Genomic DNA, 18,958 nt, shown 5'->3' with positions numbered 1-18,958 from the left:
ATTGAACTTGAAACCATTAGAATTCAGGAATAGATTAATGACCAAACAAGAGATTGGAAAGATGATTAAAGATAACAAAAGCCATCCAAATCGGCCAAAAAAAAAAAAAAAATATATATATATATATATATATATATAAGGCCCTTTGTTGTGAAGGAGCAAAAAGTCAGAAATATTGGCTCCCTTTATAAGATTGTAAATTGCTTCACTAGCTAAATTTGTTAAGCTAAAATTCCTGTTGCTCGTCGTATTATTTTCTAAGTTGGCTCTTACATTCTGGGAAGTTCATCTTTTTCTCTTATGAAATAAAAAGTTCATGGTCATTAAGTTCATTAAGTTCATTAAGATATGTCAAGCATTGGGGGCACTGGGTGGCTCAGTAGGTTGAGCGTCCAACTTCAGCTCAGGTCATGATCTCACAGTTTGTGAGTTCGAGCCCTGCGTCGGGCTCTGTGCTGTCAGCGCAGAACAGGCTTCAGATCCTCTGTCCCCCTATCTCTGCCCCACCCCCATAGTGCTCGCTCGCTCGCTCTCTCTTGCAAAAATAAAAAAATAAACATTAAAAAAAAGATATGTCAAGCACTGTTTTCAATAATTGCATAAGTAACAAAAATGTCCAGCTTGAGAACTGAGGAAAGTCCATGAGTTCTTCCATTCACTTGAAGAAAGCTCACTTTTCTCCTTTTTCTCTTAAGGGTCTATCATTTCCCAGGCCTGTAACTTTCTGTCTTCCTGCTACAGTGTTTCAAAGGGCCACTATTAATTTTCCAAATCTAAACACAGTGTAAATCTTTGTTGTGGTTATTCTTTGAACTATCAAAAAAGGCACCAGACCCAGATGGTTCTGTCTCACCTTTAAATAGCAGATGATTCCAGGGTGCCTGGGTGGCTCAGTCGGTTAAACATCTGACTTTGGCTCAGGTCATGATCTCGCGGTTCGTGGGTTCGAGCCCCGCGTCAGGCTCTGTGCTGACGGCTTGGAGCCTGGAGTCTGCTTCGGATTCTGTGTGTCCTTCTCTCTCTGCGCCTCCCCTGCTCATGCTCCATCTCTCTCAAAAATAGATAGCCATCAAAAAATTAAAAAAAAATAAATAGCAGATGATTCATATGCTATTTACACTGTTCCAGACCCCAGGGAAAGATGGTAACACTCTAGCATACTTTATGATGTTGATAAAATGGGAATAGCCAACTCTGAGGAATATGCTGCAAAAAACAAATGTTGCTTATAAATCATATAGATGCAAACTCTCTAAATAAAATACCAAATCTCATCCGGGAGTGTATCAAGAGAATAATACACCATGAGATTTATTTCAGAAGAGTAAGGGTGATTCTCCATGGGGAATCTATTGACATCATTCATTACATGCACAATTAAATAAGAAAACCATGCAATTGTATTCATTCTGTTTGATAAAAAAACATCATCTATTTCAAATAAAAAAGCTCTTGGGGGTGCGCCTGGGTGGCTCAGTCGGTTAAGCGTCTGACTTCGGCTCAGGTCATGATATCACGGTTCGTGGGTTCAAGCCCCACGTCAGGCTCTGTGCTGACAGCTCAGAGCCCGGAGCCTGCTTCAGATTCTGTGTCTCCCTCTCTCTCTCTGTCCCTCCCCGACTCACACTCTGTCTCTCTGTCTCTCTCTCAAAAATAAATAAATATCAAATAAAAGCTCTAAGTCAACTAGTGGCAATGATGCTGAAAGCAGTTCTGATGTTTATTGACTTCCAGAAGAAAGAGTGGTGGGGTATGGATGCTGAGGTCCCGAGCCAGCCCCGTGAGACACCTCCAGGGCCAACACTTCCCCAGTTGGGGCCACTGGACGCTTCGAAGTGGTGTTTCTCCTGGCCATGGAACCTCTGAGTCTCTGAGCTTCCTGAGATTCCATGAGTGGATTAGAGAAACAGAATGAACACGATATACCCATATGTCTGAGATTTATTATAGGAATTGGCTCGCATAATTATGGAGGCCGAGAAGTCCCACAGTCTGCCGTCTGTGGACTGAACTGGGAAAGCCAGTGGGGTAAGTCAGTCCAAGTCTGAAGCCCAAGAACCAGGGGAACCGACAGCGTGAGTCCCAGTCCAGAAGGGCAGGAGAAGGTGGCGGTCCCAGCTCAGAGAGCAGGTTCACCCTCCCTCGCCGGTTTTCTCTCCGGGCCCTCAATGGACTGGATGGTGCCCACCAGCACTGGGGCAGGGGACCTTCTTTACTCTGCCTGCTGATCTAAATGCTAGTCTTTTCCAGAAACAGCCCCACAGACACACCCAGAAATAAAACCTCTCTGGGCATCCCTTAGCCCAGTCAAGCTGACACAGAAAATTAACATCAAAACGTGTCACCTAAAACAGTGTCCAAAATTCTTTTTCTGCTTAAACAAAAACAGAGTTGTTTTTATTCTACACAACCTTTATATGTTCGGTTTGTCCTGCTTTCTATTGTTTTTCTGCTTCCTTGCTTTCTTTTCTAATGATTGGGTTTTAAATATCTTTTCTTTTTTTTTAAATTAATTAGTTAATTAATTTGTTTTTGAGAGTGTGTGAGTGAAAGAGAGAGAATCCCACGAGGTGCAGGGAGAGAGAGAGAGAAGGTGCAGAGTCTGGAGCCGGGCTTGAGCTCACAAACCATGAGATCATGACCTGAGCCAAAGTCGACACTTAACCAGGCGCCCCAGTACGTTTTCTTTCTATTGACTCAGAAGGTATACACTCATTTCTTCTTTCTTTCTTTCTTTCTTTCTTTCTTTCTTTCTTTCAGGGTGAGTGAGCGCAAGGGAGAGGCAGAGAGAGAGAGGGAGAGAATCTTGAACAAGATCCGTGCTTGATCCCACGACTGTGAGATCATGACCTGAGCCGAAATCAAGAGTTGGACGCTTAACCGACGAAGCCACCCAGGCGCCCTACAATTTCTATTCTTTTGGAGAGTACTCTTACATTTCACCAAGTGTATTGACAAAAGTCTAAACTTAGTCAATGGATCTATCTCCCTTCAACCTATACAAAGCCTTTAGAACACTTTTTTTTTTTTTAATTTTTTTTTCAACGTTTTTTTATTTTTGGGACAGAGAGAGACAGAGCATGAACGGGGGAGGGGCAGAGAGAGGGAGACACAGAATCGGAAACAGGCTCCAGGCTCCGAGCCATCAGCCCAGATGCCTGACGCGGGGCTCGAACTCACAGACCGCGAGATCGTGACCTGGCTGAAGTCGGACGCTTAACCGACTGCGCCACCCAGGCGCCCCTAGAACACTTTATTATTATCGCTCTCTGTTCTTTTGGGTTTTTGCTCTCCAGTACTTAATTTTGACTTTTTAAGAACCACCCCCAAATTGGACATCATCCTCAGTCACTTATTTGCCCTTCATTCCTTCTTCCCTCTCTGATCTCTTCTCTCTGATCTCTTTTCATTCTGATCTCTTCCCTCTCTGATCTCTTTTCATTCTTTCTGAAGTTCATCTTCTAGAAGTTCCTCCTGTCTGTTGGTGATAAACTCCTATATTCAGTTGGTCTGAATGCCCTCACCTTGGTATAAGATAGGGATGGCCGTCCTTGCTCATGAGACTGGGGTGAGTCAAAGTCTCTCCTCCTCGGCCATTTCTCTGAAGCCCCAACACCTTGGGAAGTCAGAGTCCCTTCACTCAGGGTCTGCACACGGGCTGGGCTGGGTTCTAGCCATCCGTCTCCCCTTCCCAGACTCGATGTACCAGATCTTGCCACCTCAAGCAGTTCTGGTCAAAGCCCCTTAGCCTGGCATTCCAAGCCCTGTACCTTCCAGACTTACCATGCCCCTGCTCGGCACAGACACACGACGTGACCTGCCCTTCCTCAGACCCCTGGCCTTTCCCTCCTCTGTGCACTGGCTCTGGGAGACACTGAGAGAAGTAAAATAGTTCTCTGTGCCAAGATATGCTCTGCCTTGGGGAGTGGGGAGGGGACAGCTGGCGGGGAGGTAGGGGGCCCAAAAAGTGTCTGGACAGAGAACGAAGAAAGGGGAGGTTCTCCCTGCAAAGGCCCCCTCTCGCAAAGCTATGTGTGGCCATGGACGGTTTAATAAGGCACAACTTGACTATCAAAATGCTAGATTATGGAAGACATAAGGTGACAGGGGACCCATATGAAGGAGGAAAGCACTTGGAGGGTTCAGAGACAAGGCAAATGAAGGGAGCAAGGAAAGTAAGAGTCTGAAAGTTCCAGCAATTTCTAGAAGGGAAACACTCAAAATAGGGGGGTGAGGAGGCCTCTGGGGAGAATACCCCTGTAGGGTTCTGAGGTCTCACCCCCTCCTCGGCCTCTCATGGTTTCCTGGATTCCATGCCATTTTCTGAAAAATCTGGGGGGACAGATACTGCTGAGTCCCCGGCACCCTGATTTGGATACTTTCAAACTGAAAGACGAAGGCAGCTCCCCACCCCTCTCCAAGCACGTCTTCTGTTTTATATACGCTGGGGGGGAGGGGACCGATAGCGCCTTGTGAGTTCCCCGTGGGGCATGGGACTTGTGTCGCAGTTGCTGTTGAGACGCTTGGAGCCCCCGGTTGGACTTGGCCTGCTGTGGCTGGTCCTTGGATCCCACAATCAGGACAGATGGTGCAGCTGCTGCCGAACAGGGGTGGGTGCTGACTTGCCGCTTGGACGTGCTCATCGTGACCTCTGCTGGTAGCTTCTAGAAATGTGGGCGGAATACGGAGCCAGCAACCTCATGTGGGCCCTGGGCCCGGGGCACACAGTTGGAACCAGAGTGCATACCACAGGGAGGAAAAGAGAGTGCTGGTCTCAAAAATCACTGAGGCATTGTGGTACCCACGACCACCTCCATGGCTAACAACCGGGACTGGTTGGGAACGAAGGTTTCTGGCCCTTGGCACCTCACTGCGAACCAGTGAGGGTTACTGAACACACACACTTTAGTAGTTAGCATCATCGGACTCTATCGCAACAGCAGCTGAAAAGTTGCTGTCACTGCTGACGCGCAGCGGACAGCCTCGGCCAGTGCTTTTATTCCTCTGCGTCACCAGGCAAGGTGTGCCAAGTGCCTTTACGCCTTCCGTAGGGGCTGTGGAGTCTCTTGCAGGTGTCATCAGTGGATCAGGCCGGAGCACGATATGAGCTGCTGTTGTCCTGACTTTCCACTACATCGATGACACGGACCCTGGTTCCTACTGAGCCAACTGTCCATGTTGCCTCACACGCCGCTCAGATACAGATAAGCAGAGATGGTTGGGCTTTGGGTGAGGGCAAAATCCGGGGTCCTGCAACCCAGGTAACTTCCTTCAGGGACGTCTGGGCACCTACTGAGGATAAATTGCCGGCCTTATGCCTCCGACTACAAAGAAAGAAGCCCTATGCCAGTTTAGCTTCTTTGTATTTTGAAGGCAGCAGACTCCACATTTAAGAACCTTACTGAAGCCCGTGCACCAGGCCAGCAGGCGAGAGACCGTGCCTGAAGGGCCTCTGGAACGGGAAGTTTTGGAAGATCAAGAAGCTGCGAACCCGGCGCCGCCACTGAGCCCCGTCTCCTGCACACCCCACAGAATGACGGTCTCAGCTTCGGAAATTCCATTCCACCAGTTCTCAGGATCTTCTCCCTGCCGTTGAGATGTGCCTTCTGTAGAACCCCACACGCATCCCCTCAGCACATGACAGATGCGTGCGTGCTGGCCAGGTTTCCATGGCCATCACACGCAACTCTCTGCCTGAGGACTTTCCCTGGCCACCGAAGTCTGTGTACCCACACAGGGGCAGGCTGGAAGCCAACCCCCCAGGAGCAGCCCTCTTCCACCCATGACGGGTGTGAGTTGATGGGGAAGTGCCCTCGCTGCCTCGCCCTCGGGCTATTGCTGAAGGGTTAGATGCTGGCTCCCAGAGTTCTCTAGGAAGGAAATTTCTAGTATGGTCAGCTGCAGTTTCAACCTGCTGGAAAAGTCAACCTGAGTTGAAGTAAAGAACACAACAGACGGAGGGCACCTGGGTGGCTCCGTCGGTTAGGCGTCCAACTTCAGCTCAGGTCAGGATCTCATAGTCCATGAGTTTGAGCCCCGTGTCGGGCTCTGTGCTGGCAGCTCAGAGCCTGGATCCTGCTTCGGATTCTGTGTCTCCCTCTCTCTCTGCCCCTCCCCCCTCTCAAAAATAAATAAACATTAAAAAAAAAAAGGAACATAATAGACGGGATGTCTAACAGAAGGGATACCTCTTAGGCATGAAACAGGGAAATCAGAATACCAGACTGAGAAGATCTAAGAGGAAGGACTAAAGAAAACAGCTGCACAAGAAAAGCTAAGATATGGAAGGTAGAAATAAAGATGTTAAAATCTGAAAAACAGGGATTCTGGAGAGAAATCTAAACATGGAGGGAGAAGATGTTTGAAGAAATAATGGAGACAAACTTCCTGGAATCATATAAACATAAAGCACCTGGGATCACAAAATGCCCAAAGAGTGCCAGGAGAAGAAAAAGGAATAACTCACATCTACACACACCATCTAGAACTTTACGAATAGCGCAGATAACACGGATAGGAAAGAGCATACCACATGCAAAGCAATGAGAACGAGACCAACGTCAGGTTTTTCCGTCGCAACGCTGAAAACAAGAAGATGATCAAGAAATATTTTCAAAGTATTGAAGGAAAAGATTTAGGATCTAGAAATTTATATCCATCCAAACTGCCAAATAGGACAGATGGGTCCCCTATACCAATTATTAAAAGAGGTTACATGAGCTGAGTGTATCGTTTAAAGGAAAAATAGTGATGCGTGATTCAACTTTTACGATGTAGAGATGGGTGGAGCATCTGAAAGTAAGAGTATGGAAAAGCATTTACCAGGCAGAAAGAAAAATACTAAGCAGAAGAAACTGGGATTTGGAAACGAATTTGACAATACATTGCATATTGAAAAAAAAAAGAAACTGGGGGGAGCTATGCTAACATCACATAAACAAGGATGAAAAGCATCTGGAGGGATGGAAAGCATCACTCCGTAAGAAAGGGTTCAATTCACAAAAGGAGACAGCAGTTTTGAATGTGTTGTACTTAATACCATAAACTCAAAATCGATTAAGCAAAAGGTGACAGACTACAGGAAGAAATCCTTCAGTCCCCTCAGGGATCCACAGCTGATGAATGTCCATCGATGGAGCCACTTCGGAAAACATTTGGTGGCATCGCCTAAAATTGTGACAAATTCCGTGCCCGAGAAATGTCCTAAGAGGAACTTTCACACCGGCACAGATTACCTACCAGAATATTTACAACTGGGGGAGGGGGAGGCGGGGAGGAAGAACCCCAAGGGCCACCAGCAGAAGAGTGAATGGATAAATTGTGAGAGAGTCCCGCAAGGAAATGTTATTGGCAGTCAAAACAAATGAACTACAGCAACCAGGAGAATCAAAGTAATATATTAAATGAAACATCAGCCCCTAAATATGACATTTGGCATGTCATCCTTTTCATAAGGTTAAAAACCGCCTTTTTAAAAAGTTTATTTAGAGAAAGAGAGACTGAGCAGGGGAGGGGCAGAGAGGGAGAAAGAGAATCCCAAGCAGTCTCCGCACTGTCACGGAGCCTGATGTGGGGCTCGAACTCACAAACTGAGATCATGAGCTGAGCCAAAATCAAGAGCCAGATGCTTCCCGACTGAACCACCCAGGTACCCCTAAAAAAACCTTTTAGAAAACGCACGTAGATAGAAGAAAATGACATGGGAAGAAGACAAGGGCATACAGAGTCCAAGTTGGTTGCCTTGGGTGGAGGAACGGAAGATGGGACGGACAGGGTTTAGGATGGGAGGGTGGAGGCAAATGATAGCTTGGGTTGTTGTAGAGTCAGTTGGAGTCTTTGTTTTGTGGTGGTGAGTTTGAAGGTGCTTACATTATTAAAAATAATCAACTAGGGGCGCCTGGGTGGCTTAGTCGGTTGAGCGTCCAACTTCAGCTCAGGTCATGGTCTCGTGATCTGTGAGTTCGAGCCCTGCGTCGGGCTCTGTGCTGACAGCTCGGAGCCTGCAGCCTGCTTTGGATTCTGTGTCTCCCTCTCTCTCTGCCCCTCCCCTGCTCATGCTTTGTCTCTCTCACTCTCAAAAATGAATAAATGTTAAAAATTTTTTTTAATCAAATATTTAAATATAATAATTTATGGACCAAAAATGGAATCATATGGAAATTAGAAAACACTCAAAACTAAACTATAATAAAACACTAGACACTTCACACCTACCAGGATAGCTACTATTAAAAAAAAAAACAACACCATAATGTGTTGGCAAAGATATGAAGAAATTGGAAAACTTATGCACTGTTGGTGGGCATGTAAAATAATGCTACCACTATGAAAAACAGTATGCTGATGGTTCCTTAAAAAATTAAAAATAGAGGGGCGCCTGGGTGGCTCAGTTGGTTAAGCATCCAACTCTTGGTTTCGGTTCAGGTCATGATCTCATGGTTCGTGGGTTCAAGCCCCACATCAGGCTCCGTGCTGACGGCACGGAGCCTGCTTGGGATTCTGTCTCCCTCTCTCTCTCTCTCAAAAATAAACATTAAAAAAATTTTTTTTTTTAATTAAAAATAGAATTACCCTATCATCCAGCAATTCCACTTCTGGGTATATCTTCAGAAGAGTTAAAACCAAGGTCTCAAAGAGATACTTGTACACCTGTACACCCACGTTCATAGCAGCATTATTCACAATAGCTAAACGGTGGAAGGAATCCAAGAGTCCACCGATGGGTGAATGGATAAGCAAACTGTGGTATACACAAACAATGGGACAGGTTCAGCCGTAAAAAGGAAATTCTAACGCGCGCTAACAACATGGCTGAACCTTGAAGACATTCTGCCAAGCCAGTCAGAAAAGGAGAGTGTTTGCACAAAATTGTGAATGTATTTACCACTATTGAGCTGTATGCTAAGAAATGGTTACAATGGGATGGGGCGCCTGGGTGGCTCAGTCGGTTAAGCCTCCAGCTCTTGATTTCAGCTCAGGTCACGATCTCATGGTTTGTGGGATCAAGCCCAACACCGGGCTCTGACAGCTGACAGCACAGAGCTTGCTTGGGATTCTCTCTGCCCCTCCTCCCACCACTCACGTTCTTCAAAATAAACATTCAAAAAAATGCTTTAAAAATGGTTATGATGGGAAATTGTATGTACATTTTAACTTACTAATTAAATAATTTAATTTATTACTAAATTAGGCATCTGGGTGGTTCAGTTGATTAAGTCTCTGACCTCAGCTTAGGTCATGATCTCACAGTTCGTGGGTCCGAGCCTCATGTTGGGTTCTGCGCTGACACCGTGGAGCCTGGAAACCTGCTTTGGATTCTGTGTCTCCCTCTCTCTCTGCCCCTCCCCCGCTTGTGCTCTCTCTCAAAAATGAATAAACATTAAACAAAATTTTTTTAATAACAATAACTAAATACAAATGCATACAGACCTGCATCAAAGGACATTTTGGCCTGAAAGGGTAAGACTGTCCCACAAAGGGAAAAGAGTACCTTTGTAGAGAAATGATCTAGAAGCCATCTCTTTAACCAGGTGATCAAAATTAGCACCACCAGTGATTGGGACCTTCTCCATCACCACCATGCGCCTTAGATAAGCAATAGGAACACATCAGTCCTAAGCTATTTTTGCTAAAATTGTTTAACCCAAATCTAAGTATGCATAAAGAATCACAGATATCCAAACATGGTACATTGTAATAAGATAACTGGCTTGAACTTGTAAAAAAAAAAAAAAAGCCCATTAAGGTATCTGTTCTAAAAGAGGTTGAACAGACATAACAACTTGATATAAAACCTATGCATGTTGTGTGTAGAAAGGAGTAGAACGTGGCAAATCTTACAAAGCGGTGGCCCCACGAAGGGCATACAGTTCTTTCACCTTTTCTTCAGGCTTGGGCACGGGCAGGAGGTCGAGCCGAAGTGCCCACGCACAAGGGTTAGAATAAGAGCCACAGGATAAACTCAGGCGAGTGTGAGAAAAAGGGAAATTCATATTTCTGATTCGTGAAATAGAAACAAACTAATAGCGAAGAAGAATGACAACAAAGAACTGATGCGCTGAAGAATAATGAAATGTCTACCAAGACTGACAAAAAAGGAGAAAGCACAACAATATTAGATATAAAAAAGGAGACACAATGTGGATAGCCAAGATTACAAACATAAGGCAGTTCTACAAAGAACTCTGTGATAAATTTGAAAGCACAAAGATAACAAAATAGGAAAACATTTTTCCTTAAAAGTATCACAGAATCCAGAACAGAGAAACCTAAACGATCTATTATCACCAAAAATCTAGAGTTAAAAATCTCCCCACCTGGGGTGCCTGGGTGGCTCAGTCGGTAGAGCAGCTGACTCTTGATTTCAGCTCAGGTCATGATCCCAGGGTCATGGGATCGAGCTCCACATGGGGCTCCACACTGAGCCTGGAGCCTGCTTGGGATTCTCTCTCTCTCCCTCTGCTCCTCTCCCCAGCTCGTAATCTCTTGCTCTTGTAACAAGACAAACCAAAAAAAACCTTCCCACCCACCCTAAACATGCCAGGCACAGTGGTTTTACAGCAAGCTTTACCAAAAATTTTAGAAATCCAAAATTCCAATGTTGTACAAACACTTGTAATGACAATAGAACCCTCTCTAACTCATTTTATGAAGTTGGAATAATCTCGATATAAAAACAGGGGCAGCGCAGGAGAGAAAAAACTTAAACCATCTCATTTCTGAGCCTGGATGCCAAAATGCCCCCAAATATCAGAAAAACAAGTCCAGCAATATATTGGAAGATATATCATGACTGTTTTATTCCAGGAATGCAAGGATGTTTTAAGGTGAGAAAACTGTCAAGGTAGCTTACCGCAGTCACAGGCTAAAGGAGAAAAAACACGTGGCTCGCTCAGATTACCAGGTGTGCTCCTTGGCACCCGTATGCCGGTGGCCGCATGGTGAGGGAGGAGGTGGGTGGGGAAGTTCTGGTGGAAATGACCTGCCGTAAGGCTGATGCTAAAGTGATACAGGTGCCGAGCCCGAAGGGCCACAAGTCTCAAACCTAACAAATTACTACTATTGGGCATCCAATCGCATGGACTGACCATGGCATCGTGGGGGGCGGAGGGGGAGCTCTTAGAATACTCAGCTCATTCTGGGAGATCTATTCACTCATGGTTGGATTCTGCCGCTAAGCTGGGAAATGGAGGGGGCATTCAACTTCAGAGAATGGCAAAGGGGAGTACTATGCAGAACACAGGACTGTACCTGCATCGGGAAGCTTAGCTACGGCCCACAGGAGCTAAAAGACTGAGAAGAGATGGAGAAATGGTGATGAAAAGGCTTTAGGGGGAAAACAGGGGCTATTAGGTACATCACACAATCACTGAAAGCTAGAGAAATATCTAAGGCCAGGCTTACAGATACAATGCCAAAAAAATCGCAGATACATATGACCAAGCGGGTAACAGTCAAAGGAGTACTCAGAGGAACACTGGTAGCCACGAGTATGCTAGAAAACACGACTGAAATGAAGCACACAACTCAATAAGGTAGCTTTGAGCAAATAAACCCAAAGAAACAGAAGGAAAGGGCCAATAAAGTAGGCAGACATCTTGCAAAGCTAGTCAAAGAAAATAAAATGCACAGAATACAGGACAAATGTTTGTTGGTTTTAACTGCTCTCACCCCGTCTCCTTATTCTGGTAAAAGAACCTCTCTAGTCTATGGAGCACGTGGTACATGCGAATCAGGTTTGGCTCATCTCGCCTCCCACCAAACCCCCATCCTCCCTATTCAGCCCTGGCCACAGCGCTTGCTCAGGAGAGGGCCAGCGACCCAAGAATACCCACTGATCTTCTGTGAAATACACAGATGCTAAGGGAGGAACTCTTTGCCTGTAAGGACTGAGTGTAAACCGGAGCTTCCTGCAGAAAACAATGGTAGGGAGAAAGAGATTCGTCCACCTACAGAAGCAGAGGTAATCCAAGGAACAAATGAGAGTCCTAACGAAATCATGCCGGACCTGGATCAGCTCTGCCTAGAGCTGTATTCTTAGACCTCTGTCAACGAGCCCTGGTTTGCTTCTGCTAGCTGGAGTTAGATTTTGTCGCTTGTAAGTAAGAAGGTCCAAAATGATGCCCCAAACAGCTTAAATACACATGAAATACGACTCAAAAAATATAAACTGCCAAAATGGACTCAAGGATAGAAAACCTGAATAAAATGGCACAGGACTAAAAAGCAAAGATCTACCCCTTAAAAAGGAACCAGACAGAGATATTTTTATAAATAAAGCCTACCAAACTTTGAGGCAACAAATTACTCCTGTTCTACAAATTATTGCAGAACAAAGAAAAAGATAAAGATTAAACATCTCCAAATCCATTCTACAAGGCTAGCATAATGCTGTTATCAAAATGGAACAGCGACATCATTAAAACAAAAAGTGAAATTGGCCCAGAAGTAAATATAAAAATCCTAAAGAAATGAACAAATCCTCTAAAACTAAACAGGGCTTACAAGCAAACCCAAGGACAGCTTGAGGAAGTCTGTTCATGGACAGCAGCACAGTAATAAAATGAAGACTTTTGGTTAACTCAGGAGATAGCAAAATCCATCATTGTTAAATACAGGGTAAAAACCTTCAGCAAGCTGGGAACAGAAGGAAACATTTTCAGCCTAATGGAGTTTATCTAGCAGAAACTTAGAGCAAGAACTGTGTGATGACACATGAGAACCATTCCCATTGGGAGAAAAACAAGGATGCCACCCAACGTTACACTGGAGGTCCTGATCCCTGTAATCCCTAAAGAAAAAAGAGTGTCAAGGATAAAACTACCACCAGTGGGACATGACTGGACTACCCAGAAAGCCAAGAGAATTAACTGAAAAACCACGAGAACTGAAGAATTCAGGGGCGTCTGGGTGGCACAGCCCGTTAAGTGTCATGACCTCATGGTTCACGAGTTAAGATAGCGCTTTTCTCCAAATTGAGCTAGGAGATTTATTCACTTACTAATGTTTGAGAGAGAGAGAGAATGAGCAGAGGAGGAGCACAGAGAGCAGGAGACCCAGAATCTGAAGCAGGCTCTAGGCTCTGAGCTATCAGCACACAGCCCAATGTGGGGCTCGAACTCATGAACCGTGAGATCATGACCTGAAGTCAGACACTTAACTGACTGAGCCACCCAGGCACCCCTCAAGCTAGATTTAAAACCCTGCCAATGAAAATCTCAACAGGATTTTTAAGTGGAAATTAACAAGTTCCTTTTAGAGTTCTTATGTAAGAGAAAATATGAAATTTTCAAGGAATAGTAAGGCAGAGATGAGGGAGCTATGAGATTATTAATCCTGCCATAAAACGTGGTAGGTGCACATACATCAACAGATTAGAAATTCCGAAAGGAGACCCATAAATACGCAGGAATTTCGTTTATTTTAAGATACCTTAAATCTGTGAAGAACGACCCCTTCAGTAGATGGTATACAGATGACTATCCCTTTAGCAAAAGTCACTTCCCATAAAAAATAAATTTCAGCCAAGTTCAATATACACACACATACATATCCTTAACTCACCTGAAGTTTATTTTTTGTACACACAGACATACAAACACATACACATGTATACGTTTAAAGCTATACTAAGATACTATAAAGGAAAGTGAACAAGAAGCAGATAAATGAAGCAGTAGCTGGAGAGGATGTGGGAACAGCGACCGGTGTTTCAGGCTGTTTTGGATGGGAGAGTCTACAGCGTGTTCGATGCTAACACATCCAGTAGAAAGGATGACAAAAACCAAAACTTCCGTACAGTCCTTAAGCAGGAGGACAGACAAGCTCCAAAGCACAACAGAAAAGGTTTTAGTCCCACTGGATTACATGGGGACATTAGAGACAAGACAATCCATGAGCACATTTGTACGCTTGGTAACGGAGAGGTGAGAGTTCCCTCCAAAGGCTATGATTTAATGAAGTATGTGGTCAACACCTAAGAGGAGAAGGAGGAATTGGCAGACAACGTAAAAGTTTTGAAATACAAGATCCCAGAGAAGATCTGCTAGGCAGTGCTGAGTGTCCACTTGAGGTTTTGTTAATTATGAATTTAAGGTAAAACTAGTGAGCTAGGTTGGCTGTTTTCTCTAGCAGTTACTTGAGCATAAGCAGAGAGGTAAACGGGTTGGCCGGGGTTAGGTTTTACTAGATGAACACAGTGGAGGGAAACAAGGGAGCGGGAGGGTATAGGAAAGTGGAGATAGGAGAGTAACAGTAAGAAGGGAAAGGAGCGGGGTGGGGGGGTGGGAGGAGGCCTGCAGATAAAGATAAAGAGGAGGTAGTTGAGCGAGCAAGCAAGAAAGCCAGGACGTGGTGACTGCACAGATGTATGAATTCAAGAAGGGCAATTCCTACCAATGGCAGGGATCCAGGGAGGGACCGAAGACACAGGCAGCAGGCCTGAAGTGGAAGACAAAGAAGTAGGGGGCCACACACAGTGTTGAAGAGACCCACTCCCAGGAGGTAGAAAATGACGACAGAAGCAGGAATAGAAGACTCTAAGCCAGGGGGTAAACTCTTCAACGTCTGAACAGTGATTAGGTCAAGGCCAATAATGAAGAGGGAGTGTATGGCCAGAAGTATGAGCTTCAAAGGACAAGTGGGATGGTTTGCAAGAGGGCTGAGGAGTAATGGTCTGTGTAGCCACAAGGCCGCCACCAGGCAGAGGATGTACACCACGGCACGGAGGTGGGCATTACTGCAGTCGTGGTGACTGGCACGCCAGGAAAACAGCTTACGAGGCACTATGAAATTTGTCCTGAGTGTCTCTTAGAGGCGGAGGCACTAGATCCTTCCGCCGTGCTCCTGAATGCCTGACTCAGTATTACTTGCCAGCAGGCAACAGAGAAGGATTGCTCCCAGTTAGTAAATACATGCATGAAGGCACAGCACAGGGCCTGGCACTTACTGAGTGCCCAGTGAGAATCTAGGAAAGGTTCCAGCCATTTCCATTTCCTGCCCGTTTAGGACCTGCACCAAGGAGCAGTCTGTAACTTCACGAATCCCTCCTCCCTCCAGAGAGCCACTCAGACACCAGCACAAGTCGTCACCCACCAGGGGTTTAATTCTCCTTGAGCAGAAGGTCAGTTCAGAGAGGGGCCCTGCCTTGTCCCCCATCTAGAGGGGGAAGATCTGCAGAGCACCCCAGGAATGTCTGAGCTCAGAGGAGCCAATCCTAGTCTCTGGGCAAGAGAAGCGGGTCGAGGGACTCAGGCTGTCTCTTCCTCTTCGCTCTCCTCCTCGCTCTCATGATACTGTCTGCGATTGGTGTTAACAAAGAGGTCAGAATCATCTTCAGAGCTGGACTCTTCTCCTGATGACTGTGGCTCCACTGGGAGTTCTGGCGGAGTCTGTCTGCATGGGGAAAAGGGACAGGGTTAACCCAATGCCTTCTGGAAAAACTAGACTGGCAATCAAGGAGCCCCATAAAAAGGAGGGCATAAGGCCAAGAAAAATTGTCTAAAGACTACTTCCCACCTCACATCAAAAGTCTGCAAGAACCACTGGTTTTAATGAGTCCAATCACCAACACTCAATGGACTCACACTACATACCAAGTGCTATACTAACTAATTTTACAAACATTAACTCCTTTAATCCTCACAAAGCTCCCATCTTACAGGCGGGGAAATCCAAGCCTAAGAGATGAAGTAACCTACTTAAACCATTCATTTACAAGTGGTATTGCCATGATTTTAACCCCAGGCATCTGACTTTAAAGCCACACTCACAACCACATATTCTGGAGCTCTCACCAGGGACTCTACACAGATAGAAAGAAGGTCTCTATTTTCCCCTCAAGTCTCCAAGGCCTTAGCCCCTATTTTCTGTCCTAAGGCTTGTTCCTCACCTGTTCCTACTGTTGTTGTGCTTCTCAGCCACTTCTGAGAAGGCCTCAGGCCTGTACCAAGAGAAGAACCAGGGTCAGAAAAGACAGAAAAATCTATCAGCAAAAAAGCTGTTTCCAGCTGTCCCTGCCTGGGATGCCATCTTCCCTCCCCCACCTCCACAGCTAGGAAGTCAATATCCCCCAAAATGAGACAGGCAGTGACCAAGGGGACCACCCTACCAGAGCCCTTCCTTCTGCAGAGAGCGCACATGGTCTTTGCAGAGTACAAAGGAGATCTCAGCCTTCACTTTTTCTCCCTCTTCAATCGGGTCAACAATGAGAAAGTCGCCTGCAGGTAAGACAGGAGAAAAGACACAATAAATCCTGCTTGCAGCGGGGGAAACCAAGCCCCCAGGAAACAGTTGTCTCCTATAGGGCTACCTCTCTCACCTCTCTTGATCCAGATGTTCTTCCGGTATTTGGAGGGCATGCTCACCAGGAAGCGCTGCCCCTGGGCTGTCTCCACCTCATGCAGATTGTTCCCTGGGGTCCTGAGTACCTGGTCCAAGAGAGACCAAGAACCAGTCAGCCTCATCAGCCAGCTCAAATACTCAGTGAGCTGTGCTGCACCTTACCGCCATGCTAGGGGTCCAAGGGGAGTAGAAGGATGGGGAGGCAGAGCCGCTTATGCCCAATGCCACTCACCCTCACGATCTGCTGCTGGTCAGAGGGCACCATATGCTCCCCCAGCACCTCCTTCACCACATGCTTCCTCTTGGTGGCCTGAGACATGCTGGGGCCCGTCCCAGGGGGTGAGGGATGGGGAGACTGTCAACTCCTCCTCCTGAGTTTCTTCGATGGCAAGTTCAGAACCCAGGACTGTTCTGAAGACGGAGAAAGACCTTTTACTGACGAGTGACTATGTCCTGGTTAAGAACATGACCTTTAAGGGGCGCCTGGGTGGCTCAGTCGGTTGAGCGTCCGACTTCGGCTCAGGTCACGATCTCACGGACCGTGAGTTCGAGCCCCGCGTCGGGCTCTGGGCTGATGGCTCAGAGCCTGGAGCCTGCTTCCGATTCTGTGCCTCCCTCTCTCTCTGCCCCTCCCCCGTTCATGCTCTGTCTCTCTCTGTCTCAAAAATAAATAAATAAATGTTAAAAAAAAAAAAAAAAAAGAACATGACCTTTAAAATCTAATTACTAGGATTCAAATTCTATCTTGGCTATGTCCCAGCTGTTCAACTTCCCTAGTTTCAGAGAAAAATAATAGCTAACTCTGATCACCGTTAGTAGAATAAAAGAAGGCAAGCAAAGCACTTAGCACAGCATATGGCACATAAAAACAACTGATTGGGGTGCTTGTGTGGCTCAGTAGATTAAGTGTCCAACTCTTGACATCGTCTAAGGTCCTCATCTCGTAGCTGTGAGATCAAGCCGGGAGTCTGCTTGGGATTCAATCTCTCTCTCTCTCTAAATAAACATTCCATTTATTTATTTATTTATTTAGGAGTCTGCTTGGGATTCATTCTCTCTAAATAAACATTTAATTAATTAATTAATTAATTATGTATGTATGTATGTATGTTTATTTACTTTTAAAACCGAGAGAGACAGAGCACGAGCAAGAGAGAGGCAGGGAGAGAAGACACAAAATCTGAAGCAGGCTCCAGGCTCCCAGCTGTCAGCACAGAGCCCCGCCGCAGGGCTCGAACTCAGGGACCGCAAGATCATGACCTGAGCCAAAGTTGTACCCTCCACCGACTGAGCCACGCAGGCGCCCCCGGAAATACACATTTTAAGTAAACATTTTTAAATAAATATAAAAAAACCCCCTCCTGTTACCACATGTGCTGGCACAATCACACAAACTAAATACATGTCCTACAGAAATAAGTCATTCCAGCAACCGCCCGAGGAAGGAGTGTGAGAGGACCTAACTATGTTCCTCAACACATCCGTACATCCCTAGCACAGCCACACAACACAGATGCTCAATTTTTCAACACACTATAGTCAGAGACCGATGGTCCGAGCCAGGAACAAGTTCATAAAAGGTCGGGTAAGCCGGCTTGGTCTGCGGCATCTGATTTCTGACTTGGGTACTGAGAAGACAGGACTCGTTCCACCAAGGCTGAAGGTTTCCAAAGGAAACTGCAAAGTGACACCTCTAGCTGCTGTCCCCTGCCCTCCTCCCTCCCTCTCCTGGAGGAAAGACGCTGAGAGCGAGACCCACACTTACTCTCTGGCCTTCGTCTCCCACGGGCGCTGCCCGAACCTCGTTCTCCAGGAGGCTGAGAGCAGCTCGCCCACGACTCACTTCGCAGCTAAGCCAACGAAGGCACAGAAAAGGGGCCTGCCGGCGGTCACGACGATGGCGTGGACATATACTCAGGTCCCCCGCGCCTCTGGCTTCTAGCCGACTCCTCCAAGCCCAGTGACGACGAGGACTACGCGAGCCCTCCTGGGTCGGATCCTTCCGAGCACCGTACTTCCGGTGCTACCGCGGAAGCCTCCTGGCTACCCTCCCCCGCCTCGTCCGTCTCTTTAACTCTTCCCACCGCCAGGTCAGCCGAGGCTAAGTTTTTAAGTTCCCGATGCGTGCAGCGGGAAACGGAGTTTTCTCCGACGCCCCAGCTTCCTGAGACCGGACATACTGCCCGAGAAGCGAGACCACAGAAAGCAGCCGGGCTTCCCGAGAGGCAACCCGAAAGCCAAGCCTACTAAAGGCGCCACTGAGGTCGAGAGCGCCTCATCTCTATGGCTCGAGGCGGCTAGAAGCGCCCAATTCGGAATTTTTTTTCACAGGCGGCTCTTGAGGCGACCCGGAAGCGGAAGTGGAAGAAAGTTCTAGTGGGTTGAGGTATCGCTCGGAGCAGCCGGGTGGCGGGAGGAGCCGTTACGGGAGCGGGAGCTGCCGGTGAGCGCTAGCTGCGGAGCAGGGCCGGAGCTGGAGACGGGAGGAGGCGCGGGGAGGAGGGGTGGAGAGGAGCCCGAGCGCTGGAGCGGCCTAGAGGATGCGCCCTCGGAGCTGGTTCGGCGGTCGGGCTCACCGGCAGCTCCCGCTCCCGTAACGGCTCCTCCCGCCACCCGG

The 18,958-nt window shown here is 46.8% G+C and overlaps 2 protein-coding genes across 3 annotated transcripts in view; one reads left to right on the top strand and one right to left on the bottom strand.

Annotated features, from left to right (window-relative positions):
- Window positions 1-10,774: 10,774 nt before the first annotated feature.
- EIF1AD (eukaryotic translation initiation factor 1A domain containing) lies at window positions 10,775-18,327 on the bottom strand. Of its 2 annotated transcripts, XM_049642924.1 has the most exons (6): window positions 18,107-18,327; window positions 16,574-16,752; window positions 16,319-16,427; window positions 16,109-16,217; window positions 15,890-15,940; window positions 10,775-15,393 (listed from the first exon to the last, which is right to left on the bottom strand). In XM_049642924.1, the coding sequence occupies exons 2-6, from the start codon at window positions 16,658-16,660 to the stop codon at window positions 15,249-15,251; spliced, it is 501 nt and encodes a 166-aa protein (XP_049498881.1). In that variant the 5' UTR covers window positions 16,661-16,752; window positions 18,107-18,327; the 3' UTR covers window positions 10,775-15,248. The 2 variants fall into 2 exon arrangements, with proteins under 2 accessions (XP_049498881.1, XP_049498887.1); XM_049642930.1 differs by lacking the exon at window positions 18,107-18,327 and having other exon boundaries at window positions 16,574-17,001.
- A 354-nt stretch (window positions 18,328-18,681) lies between these two features.
- The window catches only part of BANF1 (BAF nuclear assembly factor 1), a 2,188-nt gene continuing 1,911 nt past the window's right edge, over window positions 18,682-18,958 (top strand). Inside the window, exon 1 of the mRNA XM_049642953.1 lies at window positions 18,682-18,784. The gene's annotated coding sequence lies outside the window, so the exon portion shown is untranslated. The remainder of the gene's footprint in view (window positions 18,785-18,958) is intronic.

Source organism: Panthera uncia, chromosome D1 (genome assembly GCF_023721935.1).
Source record: "Panthera uncia isolate 11264 chromosome D1, Puncia_PCG_1.0, whole genome shotgun sequence".
In the NCBI taxonomy this organism is placed as follows: Eukaryota; Metazoa; Chordata; class Mammalia; order Carnivora; family Felidae; genus Panthera; species Panthera uncia.
Note: the sequence above shows the minus strand (reverse complement) of the source record. Positions and strands in the feature narration are given on the sequence as shown.